The sequence below is a fragment of the Fukomys damarensis genome, unplaced genomic scaffold, assembly GCF_012274545.1.
Source record: "Fukomys damarensis isolate Sample0158 unplaced genomic scaffold, DMR_v1.0_HiC HiC_scaffold_35, whole genome shotgun sequence".
NCBI classification, from domain to species: Eukaryota; Metazoa; Chordata; class Mammalia; order Rodentia; family Bathyergidae; genus Fukomys; species Fukomys damarensis.
Window position 1 is genome coordinate 11,813,920 of NW_022900947.1, and position 17,617 is coordinate 11,831,536.

The 17,617-nt window shown below is 35.8% G+C and overlaps 2 protein-coding genes across 2 annotated transcripts in view; one reads left to right on the top strand and one right to left on the bottom strand.

Annotated features, from left to right (window-relative positions):
- Window positions 1–11,458, top strand: part of Ncapg (non-SMC condensin I complex subunit G) — a 33,161-nt gene extending 21,703 nt beyond the window's left edge. Inside the window, exons 14-21 of the mRNA XM_010641893.3 lie at window positions 801–1,025; window positions 5,621–5,802; window positions 6,081–6,255; window positions 7,878–8,039; window positions 8,253–8,391; window positions 8,873–8,959; window positions 10,446–10,515; window positions 11,316–11,458. Of these exons, the coding sequence (XP_010640195.2) occupies window positions 801–1,025; window positions 5,621–5,802; window positions 6,081–6,255; window positions 7,878–8,039; window positions 8,253–8,391; window positions 8,873–8,959; window positions 10,446–10,515; window positions 11,316–11,439 (1,164 nt within the window). The 3' untranslated portion in view covers window positions 11,440–11,458. The remainder of the gene's footprint in view (window positions 1–800; window positions 1,026–5,620; window positions 5,803–6,080; window positions 6,256–7,877; window positions 8,040–8,252; window positions 8,392–8,872; window positions 8,960–10,445; window positions 10,516–11,315) is intronic.
- Lcorl (ligand dependent nuclear receptor corepressor like) overlaps window positions 9,291–17,617 on the bottom strand; it is a 171,712-nt gene continuing 163,385 nt past the window's right edge. Inside the window, exon 7 of the mRNA XM_010641902.3 lies at window positions 9,291–13,666. Within this exon, the coding sequence (XP_010640204.1) occupies window positions 13,486–13,666 (181 nt within the window). The 3' untranslated portion in view covers window positions 9,291–13,485. The remainder of the gene's footprint in view (window positions 13,667–17,617) is intronic.

Consider the following 17,617-nt stretch of genomic DNA (forward strand, 5'->3'; position numbering starts at 1 on the left):
ATAGGCCAGGTTATAAGTCCAACTCATTTGTCTGTAACTAAAAATTTAGTTGCATTATATAATACAGTTAATCCTTCCTAACAAAAATATTGAGCTCAGTATTTTTTTTTCTTCATGACTTTGATATTTGGTGTCTAATTTGGTATGTAAGTCAAGATAGACTTGTACAAACTGCTGGATTTTGTAGTTCACCTTTTTTCTTTCTTTTTTTGTTGTGGTATTAGATATTGAATCTAGGGTTTTGCATGTGTTAGCAGGTGCTTTATTACTGAGCTAAATACTCAGTGCTTTTTTTTGAGCTAGGGTCTTGCTATGTTGCCCAGGGCAGCCTTAAAGTTGAATTTAGGGTTCTCCCACCACAGGTCTCGAGTATCTGGGATTACATGCATGTATGTCTATATTTAGCTTGCTCTTCTTTCTTTTTTTGTTTTTTTCTTTTGGTACCAGGGATTGAACTCGGGTCCTTGTGCTTGCAGGGCAGGCCACCGAACCGCTGAGCTAAATCTCTGGGTGTTCTTCTTTCTAAAATGAAAAAACTAAATGCTATAATTCGACCACATTTTAATTCCATAAATTTTTATTGCAAAGGCGAACTTTTTCTTAAAGACTTCAGTTCCAGTTGTTGTGGTACCAACAAATATATTTTTAAAAGTGAAAATTTAATTGCACTCTGAAAAGTATTTTCTGTAGACTTCACACTGTCGTTGAAATTTGACTAACAAAAAGGAAGATATATATTACTTTTATTCAGAGTAAATTATTTTACTGAAATTGTTTTGATTGGGGATGTCTCAATTTAGGTTTTGCAAATTGATGATGTCACAATAAAACTAAGTGCTCTAAAAGCAATCTTTGACCAACTGATGACCTATGGGATTGACCCATTTAAAACTAAAAACATCCAGGCGCTTCAGAGTGAGAGCACAGAAACCAACGGTGATGATGAACAAGACTCAAAAGAGGCTGAAGAGGCTGCTACTGCTAAGAATGTTCTGAGACTCCTCTCTGATTTCTTAGATAGCGAGGTAAGAAATGATCCCAGCCCTTATCAACTGTCATTTGCAGCATGTATTGTTTATGTTCTTATATTTGATGTTTTTAGTACTGAAATTTAAACTTGGACAAATATTTTATGTTTGGTTTTTTAATATCTTAAATCTCAACTTTCACTTCTAACATAGTTAACTTCTCTCAAATTTGGTATGCAAAGAATGAACAAATTAAATGGCTATTAAAATAATTTGTTACTTTTCCTTTTCTACTATGTAAAAGATGACTTGTGATTTAGAGACTTTAAACTTTTTACCCAAGAATTAAGAAATCAGAATAATTTTACATTGAGTTGGTGGAAGGTATAAGGTAGGATGTGGGATTAGAAATTTTTCCTCAGGCTATTGAACTAAATTTTTTAGCATATATAAACATTTAACTGATTTACAGATTTTTATACCACTTATCTTTATTGAAGTGAAATTGATACAATACTAACAATTTTAAAGTGATAAATTGCTCTTTAATCCTTTCACAGCTACCATCTCCAATTTGTAAAACTTTTTCCTTATCTCAAAGACAATACCCAGTTACCCCTGATTTCTCCTCTCACCAGCCCTTGACAACAACCAGTCAGCACTCTGTCTCTACATATATGACTACTGTGGGTGTTTCATATGGAAATGGAATCATACAATATATAACCTTTTGTGTCTTTGGCTTCTTTTATTCACATCTTATCAGCACCTCATTCCTTATTATAGCTGAATAATATTCCATCTTACTGTTTATTAACTATTTTTTGTTTGTCCAGTCATCCAGTGGGTAGTGTTACTGTGAGTAGTGTTATTATGAGCATGCATGTATATGTATTTAAGAACTATTTTCAATTTTAGTATATCTGCCAAAGTGAGCCTATTTTTTAAGAACCTATTTTCAATTTGGAGTATATACCTTAGATTGGATTGCTAAGTCATATGGTAATGCTTTTTGAGGACCTGCCAGCCTTTCCACACTATCTGAACTGTTCTACAATTCTTCTTTCAATATATTAGCTTTCCAGTTTCTCCACATCCTTGTCATCACCATTTTCTATGAAAACAATAAGTATTCTAGTTTATGTGAAGTGGTAACTCATTGTTGTCTTGATTTGCATTTCCCTCGAGACTGAGACGTTGAGTGTCTTCTCATCTCCAGGCCATTTGTGTATATCCTGTTGGGGAAATATCTGTTCAAGTCTTTTGCCCATTTTTAAATTTAGTTGGTTATTTTTATGGAGTTTTTTATATATGAGTGTGTGTAATGGTCTCTAACAGCTTATTAGATAATGTGCAAATATATTTTGTATTTCATAGGGTCTTTCCTCTCTTAGTTATGTCCTTTATCATAGTCATTTTACTCATTGAGATACACTACCTGACATCCACAACTTAAAGAAGGAAAGTTTATTTTGAGAGCTTGTTTGGAAGTTATAGCAGGGGAGAGCGACTACTTGTATACCTTTGATGGAGCAAACAGACGTCTTTGACTAAGGGTGCACTTTTGGAAGGAACTTGCGTGCAGTGGTGAGGGAGGAAAGGGACCCACACTTAGCCAGCCATATCAGCTGAGTCAACCCTGCTGATCTAATGGGGTGACAGATCGCCCTCAAATCTGGAAAGTTTATTTTGGTTCATTTTTTTGGTCCATAGTTGGCAAGCCCCAAGGCAGAAAGGCATAATGGCAGAATCTGGGTAGAGGAAAGCTGCTCATGTCATGACTGCCAGCAAGCAGAGAGAGAAAGGAGGAGCGGGAAAGGGAGACATCCCCTTCTAAGTTGTGTCCTTGGGCACTTGATATCCTCTACCAAACTCCACCTTCTAATAGCAAGTCAGATATACCACTTTCATAATTCAGTCACCTTCCAAAGCTCTGCCTAGGAATGCATGATGCTTGGGGGAACATCAAGATATAAACTATAACCTTACATATCTAAAATTTTAAATTTTGATGGAAACTTTTATGTATTTTTCTCTTGATGCCATAGCCTGCATGGCTGAAGGGTCCATGGAGTGAGTATGGCAGGCGATGAAGAAAAAAACATAAAAAGCACAAATCTGGGGCCAATGGAGCCTCATTCCTGCTGGGAAAAAGGTCTGCCAAGCAACTGCAGCGTGTTTATTTGTAGTGGTAGAGATAGGGAAAGAGGAGATAAAAGGAGCTGGCCTGTAACCAGGGCCAGGAGAGTAGCTAAGCTCTGCATGACATCAAGCTTTGATGGTTCCGTGGGGAATGGACGGGGAGGAAGCCAGTCCTCTTCTCAGCCTGGCCTTGCTCCTCCTCGCCCTCTTGTTGCCTGTTCTCTCTCGCCCTGCGTCATCCCCGGCCGGCATATGTTGCTTGTGCTTTTGATACTATATCAAAGATGCATTACCAAATCCAAGTCATGAAGGTTTATCCCTGTGCTTTCTTGTCAAAGTTTAATGGTTTTACTTTATATATATTTAAGGTATTGGTGCGTTTTCAGTTAATGTTTAAATATATGATGTAAGGTAGGGGTCCAGTTTCATTGTTCTGCCTGTGGATACTGGTCCTAGCACTGTTAATTGAAGAGACCATTTGGCATTCTTGTTAATTATTTAGCTTTAAATGTATAGGGTTTTTTTATTATTATGTTTTAATAATATTGTTAGGCTTTTATTACCTTATTGACGTCCCTACTTTCTTACTGAAAGTGGGGTAAGGAAGCCTTCTAGCTATTGTGGAACTTCTGAGACTTGTCTGGTATATATACATTTATGATTTTTATATCTTTTTGTTTTTTTGGTTTTTTGAGACAGGGTCTCACTATGTAGCCCAGGCTGGTCTCGAACTCACAGCGATCCTCCTGCCTCAGCCTCCCGAGTGCTGTCATTTTTTATAAATACTGTCTTTGTGTCTTATAAAAGTTTGACTGCAAAATGGCAGAAGTGAGTTCTCATAAGTTATTTCCTAAAGTATAAATGGATTGAGTCTGCAACAGGAAGTTAAAAGGCAGAGATAAAAAAACAAACAGAAAAACAAGATTCAGCTATATAGTGTCGACCAGAAACTCACTTTAGATCCCAATACAAAAAGGGTTGAAAGTGAAAGAATGAAAAAAGATATTCTAGGCATATAGTATCCAAAAAGAGAGCTGAGTAAGTATCCTGATATTTGACAAAAATCTCAGAATGTTGTCATTATTCAAATGACATCTCAACTTCTTGTTGGGATTGTCCAGTCCAGTGTCATGGTCTTAATTCATAATGCCAAGGTAGGAAACTCCTGAACATTCAAATTACTTCAGAGTAAGTGGATGATCTTTGTTTTATTAGTAGCTGATGAGTTAAATTTCTTTCTGGCTATACTCTCTAACTTTGTTATTACTTTACCATTTCTTGAAACTTCTTTGCCAGGTGTGGTGGCACCCGCTTGTAATCCCAGAACTCGGGGGGCTGAGTCAGGAGGATTGCTGTGAGTTCAAGGCCAGCCTGGCCTACACAGTGAGACAGAACAAAACACAAACCACAAAAGCTCCACAAAAACTTATAGACATCTTTGACTCTCTTCTGGACCATAAGTTAAAATTTTTATCATGCTTTTAAGACTTGTAGTCATGTCTGGATACAAATTCTTGTGCTTGAACTTCAAATGAGTAACTTGTTATAGAAAAGTATGTTATACTAAGAAATTTAAACTTGTAGACTTGCATCTGGTTGTTTTGGTTTGAGTCTTTAATAAGATATTTACTTTCTGTGGCCTCTTTCCTCATCTAGAAAATAGAGATTGTAGTGTCTATTCAATCAACAAATGCGTGAAGCCCCTTAGTGTGTCAGCCATCACAAGGTGGTTATGAGCCCTGAGTGTGTTAGTGTGGGGGAAGCACATACTAGTGCTGTAGCACTCAATAGTTTCCTTTGTATCTTTTACAGTTTTTAGTCTGGACAAAGGTTTTGAACAAGCTCCTCTGTTTGCTCATTTCGCTATTTTTGTCTCCCTAATTTAAACTTGCCTTTCATTCCTTTCTTATAACCTGTGGTGTTAATTTTCCTGAAATCTCACTTAAATCTTGTCTCTTCACCTTTTCAAAACCTTCAGTGGCTCAGTATCATAACTCATTAAGCTTGAATTTTTTTAACCTAATTTTCAAGGTCTGTATAATCTGACTATCAAGCAGACTTAGCATCCTGTTCATAATTCATGGTTGAGGCTTTACTGTACAGATGGTAATTGTAGGAGCTTTACATGTGTCATTTCTTCATTGTGTAACTCATGTGATGTCCTTTCGTTATTCCGTTCCTGTATATGAAAAACTTAAAGCACAGAAGTTAACATGCACAGATTCATGCAGCTAGGATGTGCCAAGGATGTGCTGAGTGCTGCACTTGGATGCATATTGTTTTGATTTCTAATATTTGTAAAAGCTTTTATGTTCCTAAAGTTTGCTTGGCTGGATTGATTTATTTACAGTCATTAGTTTAGTTGTGAAGAAAAGTTTTTCATATGCCTTTAACAAATTCATGAGTGAGTTTTGGTTTGTTCATTTACAAATATTATAGAACAGGCTACTTTGTAAGGCTTAATGGAAAAATACAGATAAAAATTTCATTTGGTTAATGTCATGTATTAGGTGTCTGAACTCAGGACAGGAGCTGCAGAAGGACTAGCCAAGCTGATGTTCTCTGGGCTTTTGGTCAGTAGCAGGATTCTTTCTCGTCTTATTTTATTGTGGTACAATCCTTTGACTGAAGAGGATGTTCAACTTCGGCATTGCCTTGGTGTGTTCTTCCCCATGTTTGCGTATGCAAGCAGGTAAGCAGTCCTGTTGGTATTACCTGAAGTTACAAATCTGACTTGAAGTTACATTCACACACACCACCCCCACCATGAATTGTGTCTATGTCATTGTTTGGATACTCTTTCTTTAGTCAATAGATGAGATGGGAAGGACTTACATAGATTTGATCTACCTAAATGAAGATTTACTTCATTTTTGGGGGATGAATGCTGCACCTAATATTTTTTAGACTTGTGCTCTTCTCTCCTCTGATAATATTCTGCCAACACACTTTCAAATTGCTTTTCGATAGGATGAATCAAGAGTGCTTTGAAGAAACTTTTCTTCCAACCCTGCAAACATTAGCCAGTGCTCCTGCATCGTCTCCTTTAGCTGAAGTGGACATCACAAATGTTGCTGAACTGCTTGTAGATCTAACAAGACCAAGTGGATTAAATCCTCAGGCCAAGAATTCCCAAGATTATCAGGTGGATGAGTATGTTCGGTTATGGACAGTAAACTTAATAACTGTATACAGATCATTGTTTTTTTGCAGTAGAACCTACCTCATAAGTGGTTTGAAATAGGAGCTGCCTTTTGATCTGGAGAGTTCTGTCTTTATAGTCGTGTATAGCACAAAGTCCAAAGAGAAAGGTCTTTGGAGAAATATAAAATCATTAAAATAGAAATAGTCCTTACATTTTTCTGAGAAATTATTAAACTTCATCACCTTCTCTATCCCCTTCCTCGCCTAGTACTGGCAGTAATCACTGTCTGTGTTACCAAGGACTGATTGAATTTTCAGATGTCGACTTACCTGTAATGCTTCCATTAAAAGAAGGGACGATTCAAACAATAAAACTTGAATAAAACATATTTTTGAAGAAGAAAATTCAACTGCAGACTGACCCACAGAATAACTTAAACCAGGTCTGAAAAGCCCTTTGGCTGTTGGTGAAATTTCCTACCAGTTTTTAAGTTTAATGCATTATTCATGATTTCAGACGCCAATTGAAAGATGAAAATATTGCTTTCTGCCTTCTGTTTGATATTTAGTACCTGTATACTCTTCACACTATTATATGCTATTGAGAAGATAAAATTACAAAGGATGTGGCAGTATATGGGAAGGGTCCAAGGGCTTTAGGTCTTTGGAGAAAGGCTGGACTCGTGACAGTGTGGAGTAGAGCATTAATAATTTTAAAACTGATTGTGAGTAAAGTTCACCTGGGCCTCGTTGAGCTTTAAGGAATTATTTGGATGGAAGAAATCAGATGTATAAGTAAAGGTGGTTCAGTGTAGATAGTTATACAAATCATGTTTTTTAGGCCAATGTAGGGTATTCGGACTTGGCCTTATTATAGTGAATAACTAGCTATAGGATGAAAGCTACTTATTAGGATTTAGTGGTCAGTGATATGAGGTGAATGAAGGAAAAAAGGACAAAGTATTAATAAAGCAGTTAAATATATGATTAGGATATAAAAGCTTATAGAAAAAAGAATAGTAAAAAGTAGTAGTACAAAGTAGAAATAGGAGAAATTAGTTTAGTTTCCCAAAAAGTTGTAGGTACAAGAGCCTACAGGAAAGAGATCAAGATGCAAGGGCAGTGTAGGAGTCCGAGCAAAAGACTTCCCAGGAAGTCTTCTGTGTAGTTGGGTTGGTGATGCTGTCACGCCAACATCTTGTGGGAGTGCAGTAGGCAGGGCCAAGTTGCACTGCAAGTAGAGTGCTGATCCTGTAAGGAAGTTTTAGAACTGGGATGTTCCTAAGTTGTTCAGATTGAAACAAGCTGGACCATTGTATTGTGCTCTGGACATGGCCGGTCCTTAGGGAAGAGGTTTGACTGAGCAGTGCCTGCTCTCATTGGCCTGGATCAAGTCTACTGTTGGGAACTTTAAGGCTAAAATTTGAAGCAACTGGGAAATCCTTCAGTCTTCAGGGGTGAATCTGGGCTCTGTCACAGCATTCACTATAAGTATTCATAGAGGAGCTGATTTTGGGAGTAGGGAAAATGTTATTTGGTTTTAGACATTTGCATTTGGAATTAGATGTAGAATTGTAATCATAGTATTTTCAGTTTACAAAGCTTTTTTCTTGAAATTTCTAGACCTTATCAGTGCATGACAACTTGGCTATAAAAATTTGCAATGAGATCTTAACAAGTCCATGCTCACCAGAAATTCGAGTCTATACAAAAGCTTTGAGTTCTTTAGAACTCAGCAGCAGTCTTGCAAAAGATCTTCTGGTTCTACTGAATAAGATTCTAGAGGTAAAATAGTTCCTTATTCTTAATTAGCTTGAGTTTATTTCTATCAAAGTAGAATTTATATGGTTCCATTAAATTATACCTGTTAAAATATTGTGGTTTTGTTACCTGAAGTATTATTTTCTTCATAAATTTCATGAAATATAAGAATGTTAATTCGATACTGATATAAACTTTCTTGAACTTTGTTTTAAAGTTACTTTTTTTTTTTAATAGCAAGTAAAAGATAGGACATGTCTGAGAGCTTTGGAGAAAGTCAAAATTCAGTTAGAAAAAGGAAATAAAGAAGTTGATGACCAGTCCATAGCAGCACAGGAGGCCACCATGACTGCAACTGTTTTTCAAAATGAAGATGGTAATGACATACTGACCGGCACATTTTTTTCATTTTTACTGAGATGTATTTTTATCTCCTCTAATGTGTTTGGGTTCAAGAGAATATTACTGATGTGTTTATTTTACTTCTTAAGTGGGACATACATTTGTGACTACATAGCCATCTTGAGTTTTGTTTCCTACTGCTGTATACACATTCATTTTGGGACAGTGACTTAGATAAGTTACTGTTAATAGGGCTGTTTGCCATTTAGATGAAATGATCATCTAAAATACATGGTACCTTGGTTTATGAACTTAATTTACTTTACAATTTTTGGGAAGATGGCTGCATTTGTGTTTGTGTAGAGAAGATGGTCATGTCTACCAACCCATGTGAAATTTGTGAACAGAAGCAAAATTTTGCCAAATGCTTTTGTTTGAAAACAAAGGGTTCGTGGACTGAGGTATTACTATATTTCACTAGACTTTTTACATTGTTATATTATCTCCTTTAATAGAAAAGAATAAAGAAGTATATATGACTCCTTTTAAAGATGTAAAAGCAACCCAGGGGTCAAAATCCATTCAGCAAAAGACTGACAGAGGTATGTGGATTGACTACTTAAAACTTCCATTTTGTCTTCCAGTGAAAAATGCTTTACCTTGCAAGTTTTGTTTTGTTTCCTTAGAGATAAACATACTTTAATTTTAATTTTCACTTGATAAATTTTTGATTATGTCTAAAGATTTTAATTTTCTTGATAATTTTTCATTTTCTTTTACTATATTTCATATTTTCCAATCTTAATTTATTTCCCAAGGGATATCCAGCAATATAGGATTTGTTGAAATAAAGTAAATGTTTACTGCTAAGGGATCGCTTGGAAAAAAATTTGAATTCAAGACTTTTTTCTTATTGTTTTATTATTTACTTGTTACAAAAGTAGTGCATGCTTATTACAGAAGAATCAGAAAGTACATCCAAGCAAACTACTATGAAGAACTCTAAAAATCCCACCCCGTGAGCCAACCATGATTGTAGTCTTTGAAAAATAGTAAAGACCTTTTCTAAGCAGATGAGTTTTTTTCTTAAAATGGAATCTGACCATAATATTGTTTTATAACCAGTCATCTAACCATCAGTTACTAGATATTGCTCCAAATTATCCCTATATGGTTGGATGCCTTCTTAGGGATAAATGCATTACTAAAAGCAAATCAGTAAGGTATGGAGGGGAATAAAGAGTGAGGGTGAGGATATATAATTTTCAAATAAATGTCAATTGAACAATTTGGTTTTGACAGATTACTATTAGTCACATAATATACCTTAACAATTCCATCCTTCATTTTAATAGTCCAAACTTTTACATTCTGTATTTTATTCTAAATAAGGAACATCACAGGCCAGATTTTGTCATCTTTAACTTATAAATTTCTAGCAGGTGGAATTTTTGCAACTACCAGTATATAAAAGGCTCTAGTTTTTATATTGAAATATATTTTAGAACACATATTTGAATTGGCTATAAAGATATTTAAATATTTTACAAGAAGCAAGTGTCTTGGTGATTAAACTTCTATTTCAGGGTGGGATAAGTGGTGCAAGCCTATAGGTTCCATCGACTCAGGTGGCTGAGGCAGGAGCTGGGGCTGAGCCCGACAGTGAGACCCTGTCTTAAAGAAAAATTTAAGTGAAGTTCTATTTCTTCATGACCTTTCATGAGCTTAACTTACCTTTCTAAATTTAATTTTTATTAATCTCTCCATATACATTGTACTATAGCCATAATAGTACTTTTAAAAGTTTTCCATAAGCTCTGTACCCAAATGCATTGAACCAAAGTTTGTTGCTTAGTAACTTGCTTATAGTATTTTTCCTTGCCTATTATCAGTGCTTAATAAAATAAAGTAATATACATTTTAATCTTACTTGTATTCTTTTCCTCTGTGGTATACTGATAATTGGCATCAAGGTGTCTGGTAATAAGGAGATGTGTTGAAGAGAACTGTATTGCAAAAAGTAGTTATACAACTTGATTAAACAACAAACAACTGATAATAAATTTTCATAATTATACTATCTTTAAGGACGGAGAAAAGTGACAGCATCATCTAGGGCAAACAGGAGACGTCAGACTACTGAGGCTGACTCTGAAAGGTACGCCATGCCTAGATAGATATATAAAGAAGCCTGTCTTTTTTTTTCTTTGTGTCATCAAGTAGTAGAAAAAGATTTAATTTTCTTCTGTGAGAGAAACTCAGTATATAACAAGATAGTAAAAATTATGAATAGCAATGACTTTGATACATAGTTTAAAATTCCATTTGTGTATCAAGAGCATTTGAGTTTTATGGCTTATATGCTTTTGCCTATTAGTTGGCATAGCCTTTAGTATTACTAGGCAGTCATCTTTAGTATGTTCTCTCAATTTATATTTCCGTGTATTTCCCTAATTACATGTGTAATTCCTTGAATTAGCAAACTCTTGATTTAGGTAACATCTGAATTCTCTGCATTTACAGAAATAAAACAATTATGTCTATACTTTGAGTATATTTGTGGTTTGTATGATAAACTGTTTGAGTTTCTGTCAGTTAAGCCAATGTTGGAATTAAAAGTTTGTAGCTGTCTTGCATTCATCTGTTCTTCATGTATATTTTTACTACATACTTTTAGATTAAATCTTGGCTAAATTTTGTAAGATTGATTACAAAATTTTAGTGTTTAATTTTCCTGTACAACATCAGATTTCAACAGTATATGAAAAATGAGCTAGGTTTTCCATGATTCACTTGTTGAATCACCAGTATATTCTGTTGATTTTAGTTGAAGCTTAGTGGAATCTAGCTATCAGTTGCACTCTGATAGAATGTCAGTCAGAAACAAAATGTTTTATTTATAAATAAACAAGTTTTAAAGCTCTTATCTAAACTGATGTATTTTTAACATCTGTTTAGTGACTGTGAAGTTCCGGAACCAGAATCAGAAATGAAGATGAGATTACCAAGACGAGCCAAAACAGCAGCACTAGAAAAAAGTAAACTTAACCTTGCACAGTTTCTCAATGAAGATGTAAGTTAGGAGAGATGATGGAGGTGGAATCTTTTAAATTTATGTTCATTTCTTTGCTTTAATAAAGTTATACTTGTATCAAAATCAGAAAAAGCCTGTTTTTTTGTTTTTTTTTTTTCCTCAAGATTCTGTTGTGCAGTGTCATCTGACTTTGGCCTGCACTCAATGAAATATTAGGACACATTTATCAATATAGTGCAAGATCATCTGCATCAGCCATACAGATTGGCTTTATTAGAATCAGAGGTGGGCCTAGAAATCTGCTTAAATCGGTTTCCTAGGTGATTCTTACGAAATCATGGCACTACGAAAACTTTTAAGTGTAACTAGCTAGGAGCTTGCATTTGAAAACTTAACACTTAAAATTAAGCAGATTCAACATAGACGGAAATGCTTCGGAACACATTGACATTTCAAGGGAAAAATGTACAACACAAACTGGCCAGAAAGAAGCTCATTACCAATGAGGAGGACTAGTTTAAACCAAAGTGCTTATCATCCAAGCTGAACAGTTATTTTGGCAATTTTATGTTTTTGGTATCGCTGCCTATAAGGGTATCTCTTCTAAAATATTTATATTTGGGACCCATTGTGAATGTTACTGGGAGACATCCATGTGTAAATTGTGAAGCTGCTTTCTGGTTTTGGCATAAAATATTTTATGTGAAAAATAATATTAGTGGGAAATGAAGTCAGTATTCTAATTGGGAGCACTTTTTCTTCACTATCAATTTCATTTATAATCTTTTGAACCCCTCTGGTTACCTTTTTTCTATTATTTAGAATATAAATGTCCTAACATGGATCTGTTTTAGTTAATTGTGCTTCTTTAGGTTTATTTACTAGAGGTTATTAAGGTAATGTTCTAAGATGTAGCTAAAGTAATATTGCTGGTTTTTAGAACCAAATTGCTATATTTACATGTATGTGCTTTATAGAACTCAGAAATATAAAAGCAAGAATGCTTAAAAGGAAAAGGCAGATATGGTAATGATATAAATCAGTGAAAAACATGATTGTTCTTCATTCTGTTGGCTGTTTCTTTTCCTGTGCTGCAAATTCTGTGTATCTTTTGACAAATCCCTGCCATTTTAAAGATAACTTGGGAGAGGGTAGAACGTAGGACTGAAACAGTATATAAAATGTGCTGTTAAGTCTTTAGAGACCATAAGCTCCATTTGCACATGGCCGAACTATCCAGAAGGAAAGGAACCAAGTTTGTATATAGACCACTACACCAAAGCTTGCTTCCTCTGGCAGAGAAAAACAAATTTAAGGACCAAACTTTATGTATTTTTACTATTCAAATTTTGGACAAAGTCACATAGCCAATGCAGAAGATATGCTGTACACTATTAGAATAAAGACTATCCTGTTTCTAAATCATTTCCTTAAACTTTAAAATCATTGGCTAACATACAACAAAACCAACAAATGTAAATCTATTTACCATTTTTCATTTAAATTAGTAACTTATGGCAACCAGACAGTGTTCTTATAAAACTACCAAGAGGCACAGATTTGCTGAAGGGTAAACATGCAATTGTGCCGTTACTCTTACAGCCTTTGGAGAAAGAGAACTGATTGACTCCAGTTCATCTGAATGGAAACATGCTATCTGATAAATTGTGATTGATCTTTATATAACTTTGAAAGATGTGTATTTCCAAGAGATATCTTTGTCTTTTTCTTTTTACCAATATTCTTCGAGGTAGTTGGTATCCCCCTGTTAGACAACTGTTCATGGGTCAGGTCACCATCACAAATCCTTACAATACTAGTTTTCTAGGTTACATAATGTGTTGTATGTTAAAACTTTGTGCACAGAAGAAGAACATAAAAAATTCACAAAATGTCATTAGAAAGAGAAACATCAAAATCTGTACTGCAAAATTCCACAATGGTCTGGTGTATAACATGTAAAAAAATACAAATAATATAATGATTAATGCTCATGATTTAATATAAATACATCACAGGACTAGAAATATTTCGAGATCAATTGGTAAATGCTTATTCAGAAAGAATATTCACATACAAAATAAGAACTGCAATCTATTTTTCTTCACTTTTTAGATTTTGGTTTTGAACAGTACAGCCTGCTAGAGATGCTGCTGTCAAATTCAGATTCCATTCAGTGGGACGATTAAGGCACATCTTAATTGGGCTCAAAGGACAACTTGCTGTATTCCCATCAGGCAAATTCAGTTCCTCATCAGTTTTCATTTGTAGCATGCTGAAAAATATAAGGCATTTTAGTTTTACTTTAATTTCAAAGAAATTAACCTTGTGAAAGAAAATTCAGTAGTACTATTGTTTGGACCTCTAAACATTACAGTAGATAAAGCAATTGTCATCCTGAAAGTTCAAGTTTTATCTCTTCTTACTGAACTGAATACAATGAGCTATGCTATATGGAAACTGGGAACTGAATTCACTCCTATCATTGGACAAAACACTGCATATGCGAATTACATCAGTACACATGAGCAAAGACAGCCTACTGTCAAGATTCAACTGTTTAACTTGTTCTTTAATGTTTCAGTAGCAGAGCCACTTTGAGAAAACCAGGGATTAATGTTTGTTGAATGCCTACTATATTTTAAGCACATTCACAAACATCACATTTGATAATGAAAGGTGCATGTAACAAACGATAAAAGTGAGTTGCAAAGGTAAACACAAATATCCTGAGTCATGCTTGTCCGTATTCTGGAATGGAAAATAAAACTCGATCTTTCCCTTCCAGCTTGTTTCCTAGCCCTTTGATGAGGCTGATAAATCATCAGGAGTACAAAAATAGTTCTCTTTTGTTGGTGGGACAGGTGCAAGTTGTCTGGACTACCTGGTGGCCAGCTAGCTCATCAGAGGGATACATGTGGCATCCATTTGGGTGGCCTGCTCCAAAGAACATTTATATCGATGGAAAAGTTCTGGGCTTTATTTTGTTGGTCAGATCTCTTCAACAAGAGAGCCAGTCAGAGGATGAATCTTTTTCTGGGTAGACAGCTCATGACACAGTCCCATGGGCTGAATGTTACTCTCACCTTAGGAACCTTGCATTTCACTTTGCTTAACCAAACTTGACCCAAATTTCACAACATCTTGATCATGTTCTTAGTACGTAGTAAAACACTTCGCTTGAACATAAACTCTTCTGGGTTCTCCACTATTATATCTGATAACCCCTCCTAGATTTCAATGAAAGAAGGTTAACATTTTTGTACCTCTGGGAATAACACAGCTGCTCATCTGAAATTCAGTAAATAGAAATCAAGAGACATCTGGAAGAGTAAAACCCTTCAGAATCACAGAAACTTGAAAATCCAAAAGATAGCAAGTCCACTCTATGCTTGATGCACATGTAATCCTAGTCTTAAATTTTAGGCTTGTAAACTATTGAGTAGCTTGTTCGTTGGTATTAACTCTGGCTAGCTGAACTGGACTACATTCTTAGTCTTTCTCAACTGCTTCTGAATCCTCCAGTCAGAAATGATACTGGCAGACTTCCAGGAAGATGGCAGGGTGGTGAGCAGCAGAGAAAGAGACTATGAGATTTGGTGTCCTGACACTGGAATATAGCTGTGTGAGGAGGAGAGAAGCAGTTCCCTGGGACTCAGGGAGGATGTCAGGCAAAAGTTGAAGTATACAGGGGGAGTTAAGAGAGACTTTAATGAAGAGTAAGGAGGTACTAAGCAGCACTCTCTCCCAGAGCCCAGATTTTCCATGAAGGAAAGGCAGGCTAAACCTGCAGACACACACTGACTACTGATGACCTCAGGACTTCATGGAGAAATGCACCAGTGGGACAGAGCAGTGGACAAACTGGACTGCAGCAGCTCATCCAGGAGAGGCTGATTGGCAGATAGCCATCTTGGAAAGAGGACAACTGAGCTCAGAACTCAGAACAGCTGCAGGCAGACTCCAGCTAGTGGTTCCCAGTGGCTCAGTGTGGGTGCTGAGTTCAAGTTCGCAGGAGGTCAGGGAGTAGAGTTCAAGCCAGCAGGAAACACACTGTTGTAGACTCAAGGAATCCTGTTCCAGCCTCACAGGCAGAAACTGGCCTGAATTGCAGAGGGACTAGAGTGCAGGCTCACTGGGATTATCCACTACCTCACCATGAAGCTGCAGCTAGCTTGCTGGGATTAATCAGTTTGGTTCTGGACTCTGTTTACTCACATTGCCTAACAGTGACAGCAGAGACACACCTTGAGTTGGATGCTTTGGGTTATAATATTTTCTCTTTTTTTCCTTTTCCTTTTTATCCTTTCTAGCTCATTTATTTTTCTTGATTGTTTGAACACAATTTCTAGTTTTTTGCTGTTCTGTTCTATTCTTTTTATTTTTTCTTTTCTCTTTATCTGTCCTCCTCACCAGTTTCCTGAAGTCTGTCCTCCAGCCTTGCTTCTTATCTCTTCCTCTTCTTCTATTTTTGCCCCCCCTTTAAATCTTTTCCCCTAAGGGTAAAAATGCCATATCAAGGGCTACAATTTGTCATTTTCTAGACTTTATTTGATGCTATTATTGTTGATTGTACTTCTTTAGCCAAGGTGACATAATTGTTCTAATCAGTTGTTCCTTCTGGTATACCAAGACTGAGATTGCCTAAGAGTCTTGAACAAACAAACCAACAAACCTATAGGCCAGTGCCAAAGAACTGGCAGCTGGGTCAAATAGACAGAAACTTATCATTTCCAATAAATTGAATAGGTAGGATCCAGGAACAGACTCAAAACCCAAACTGTACTAAGACATACTGGCAGAAAACATCCAAAATAGGAAAAGGAATTTAACAAGTGATAAGTGAGGCATATAGGATTCCAATTGACTATGATAAAAAACCTTCCCCAAGTCATACAATAGCCACGATTCCAGAAATTCAACACAATGACAGAATATTAAAAGCTGTTAGAGAAAGAGAAAGAAACAAATCACCTATAGAGGAAAGCACATTAGAATCACAGCAGATTTCTCAACACAAACTATCAATTCAAGGAGAGCTTGGAGTAAAGTATTTTAAGCCCCTCCCAAAACAAAAACAAAAACAACCTCCAACCTACATTGAGGTACTCTGCAAAACTTTGCTTCAGAATTGAAGAAGACATAAGATACTTCTATGACAAAGAACACCTGAAGAAATTTATGGCCTCCACACCAGAACACTAAAGTGTACTGAAGGATATTCTAGAAAGAGACTATAAGGATTACAACTCTATGAACCCCAAGAGAATGAATCCACCAGGCAAGGCAAGAAATGAAACATGTAAAGAAGAGATCCAACAGCAGGAAAATATGACAGAGAAAAGACAATACATATCAGTTATAACCATCAATGTCAATGGCCTCAATTCACCAATCAAAAGAAACAGAATGGCAGAATGGATCAAGAAGCAAGAGCCAAGCTTGGGATTTAGCTCAGTGGCACCATGCCTGCCTCACAAGAGCAAGGTCCTGAATTCAATTCCTGGTACCAAAAAAGCAAGATTCAACAACATGCTGCATATGAGAAACATTTAATTCAAAAACAAATCCATAAATTGAAAGTCAAGGGATGGAAAACAATATTCCATGTGACAGGAACTTGGAAAAAAGCAGGGATAGCTATTTTATATGCAGGTGTAGCTATTCTATATTCTAAAGTGGTTTCAAGCCATGACTGATTAAGAGAGATGCATCTTAGAGGAACAGCCTAAAAGGAAGAGATTACAATCATAAATCAATATGCACCAAATAGCAGTGCACCCAACTATACAAAAACAATATTAATGGACATGAAAAATATAAGCACTAATACAGTTGTGATGGGGGACCTCAATACCCCACTGCCACAAATAAATCAACTAGACAAAAAAATCAACAATCAAATATGAGAATTGAACCAAACTTTTAAACAAATGGATTTAGTAGATGTCTACAAAACGTTCCACAATACAACATCAGAATATACATTATTCTCAGCTGCATATGGGATTTTCTCCAAAATACCATATACTAGCTCATATAACATGTTTAAGTAAATACAAAGGAATTGAAATAATGCCATGCATATTATCAGATCATAGTGCAATGACACTGGAAATCAATGGCAAAAGAGACCACAAGATCTCCATAAACACATGGAAAACAATAACACCCTCCTGAACAACCAATGGATCATAGATGAAATTAAGAAATCATACAATTTCCA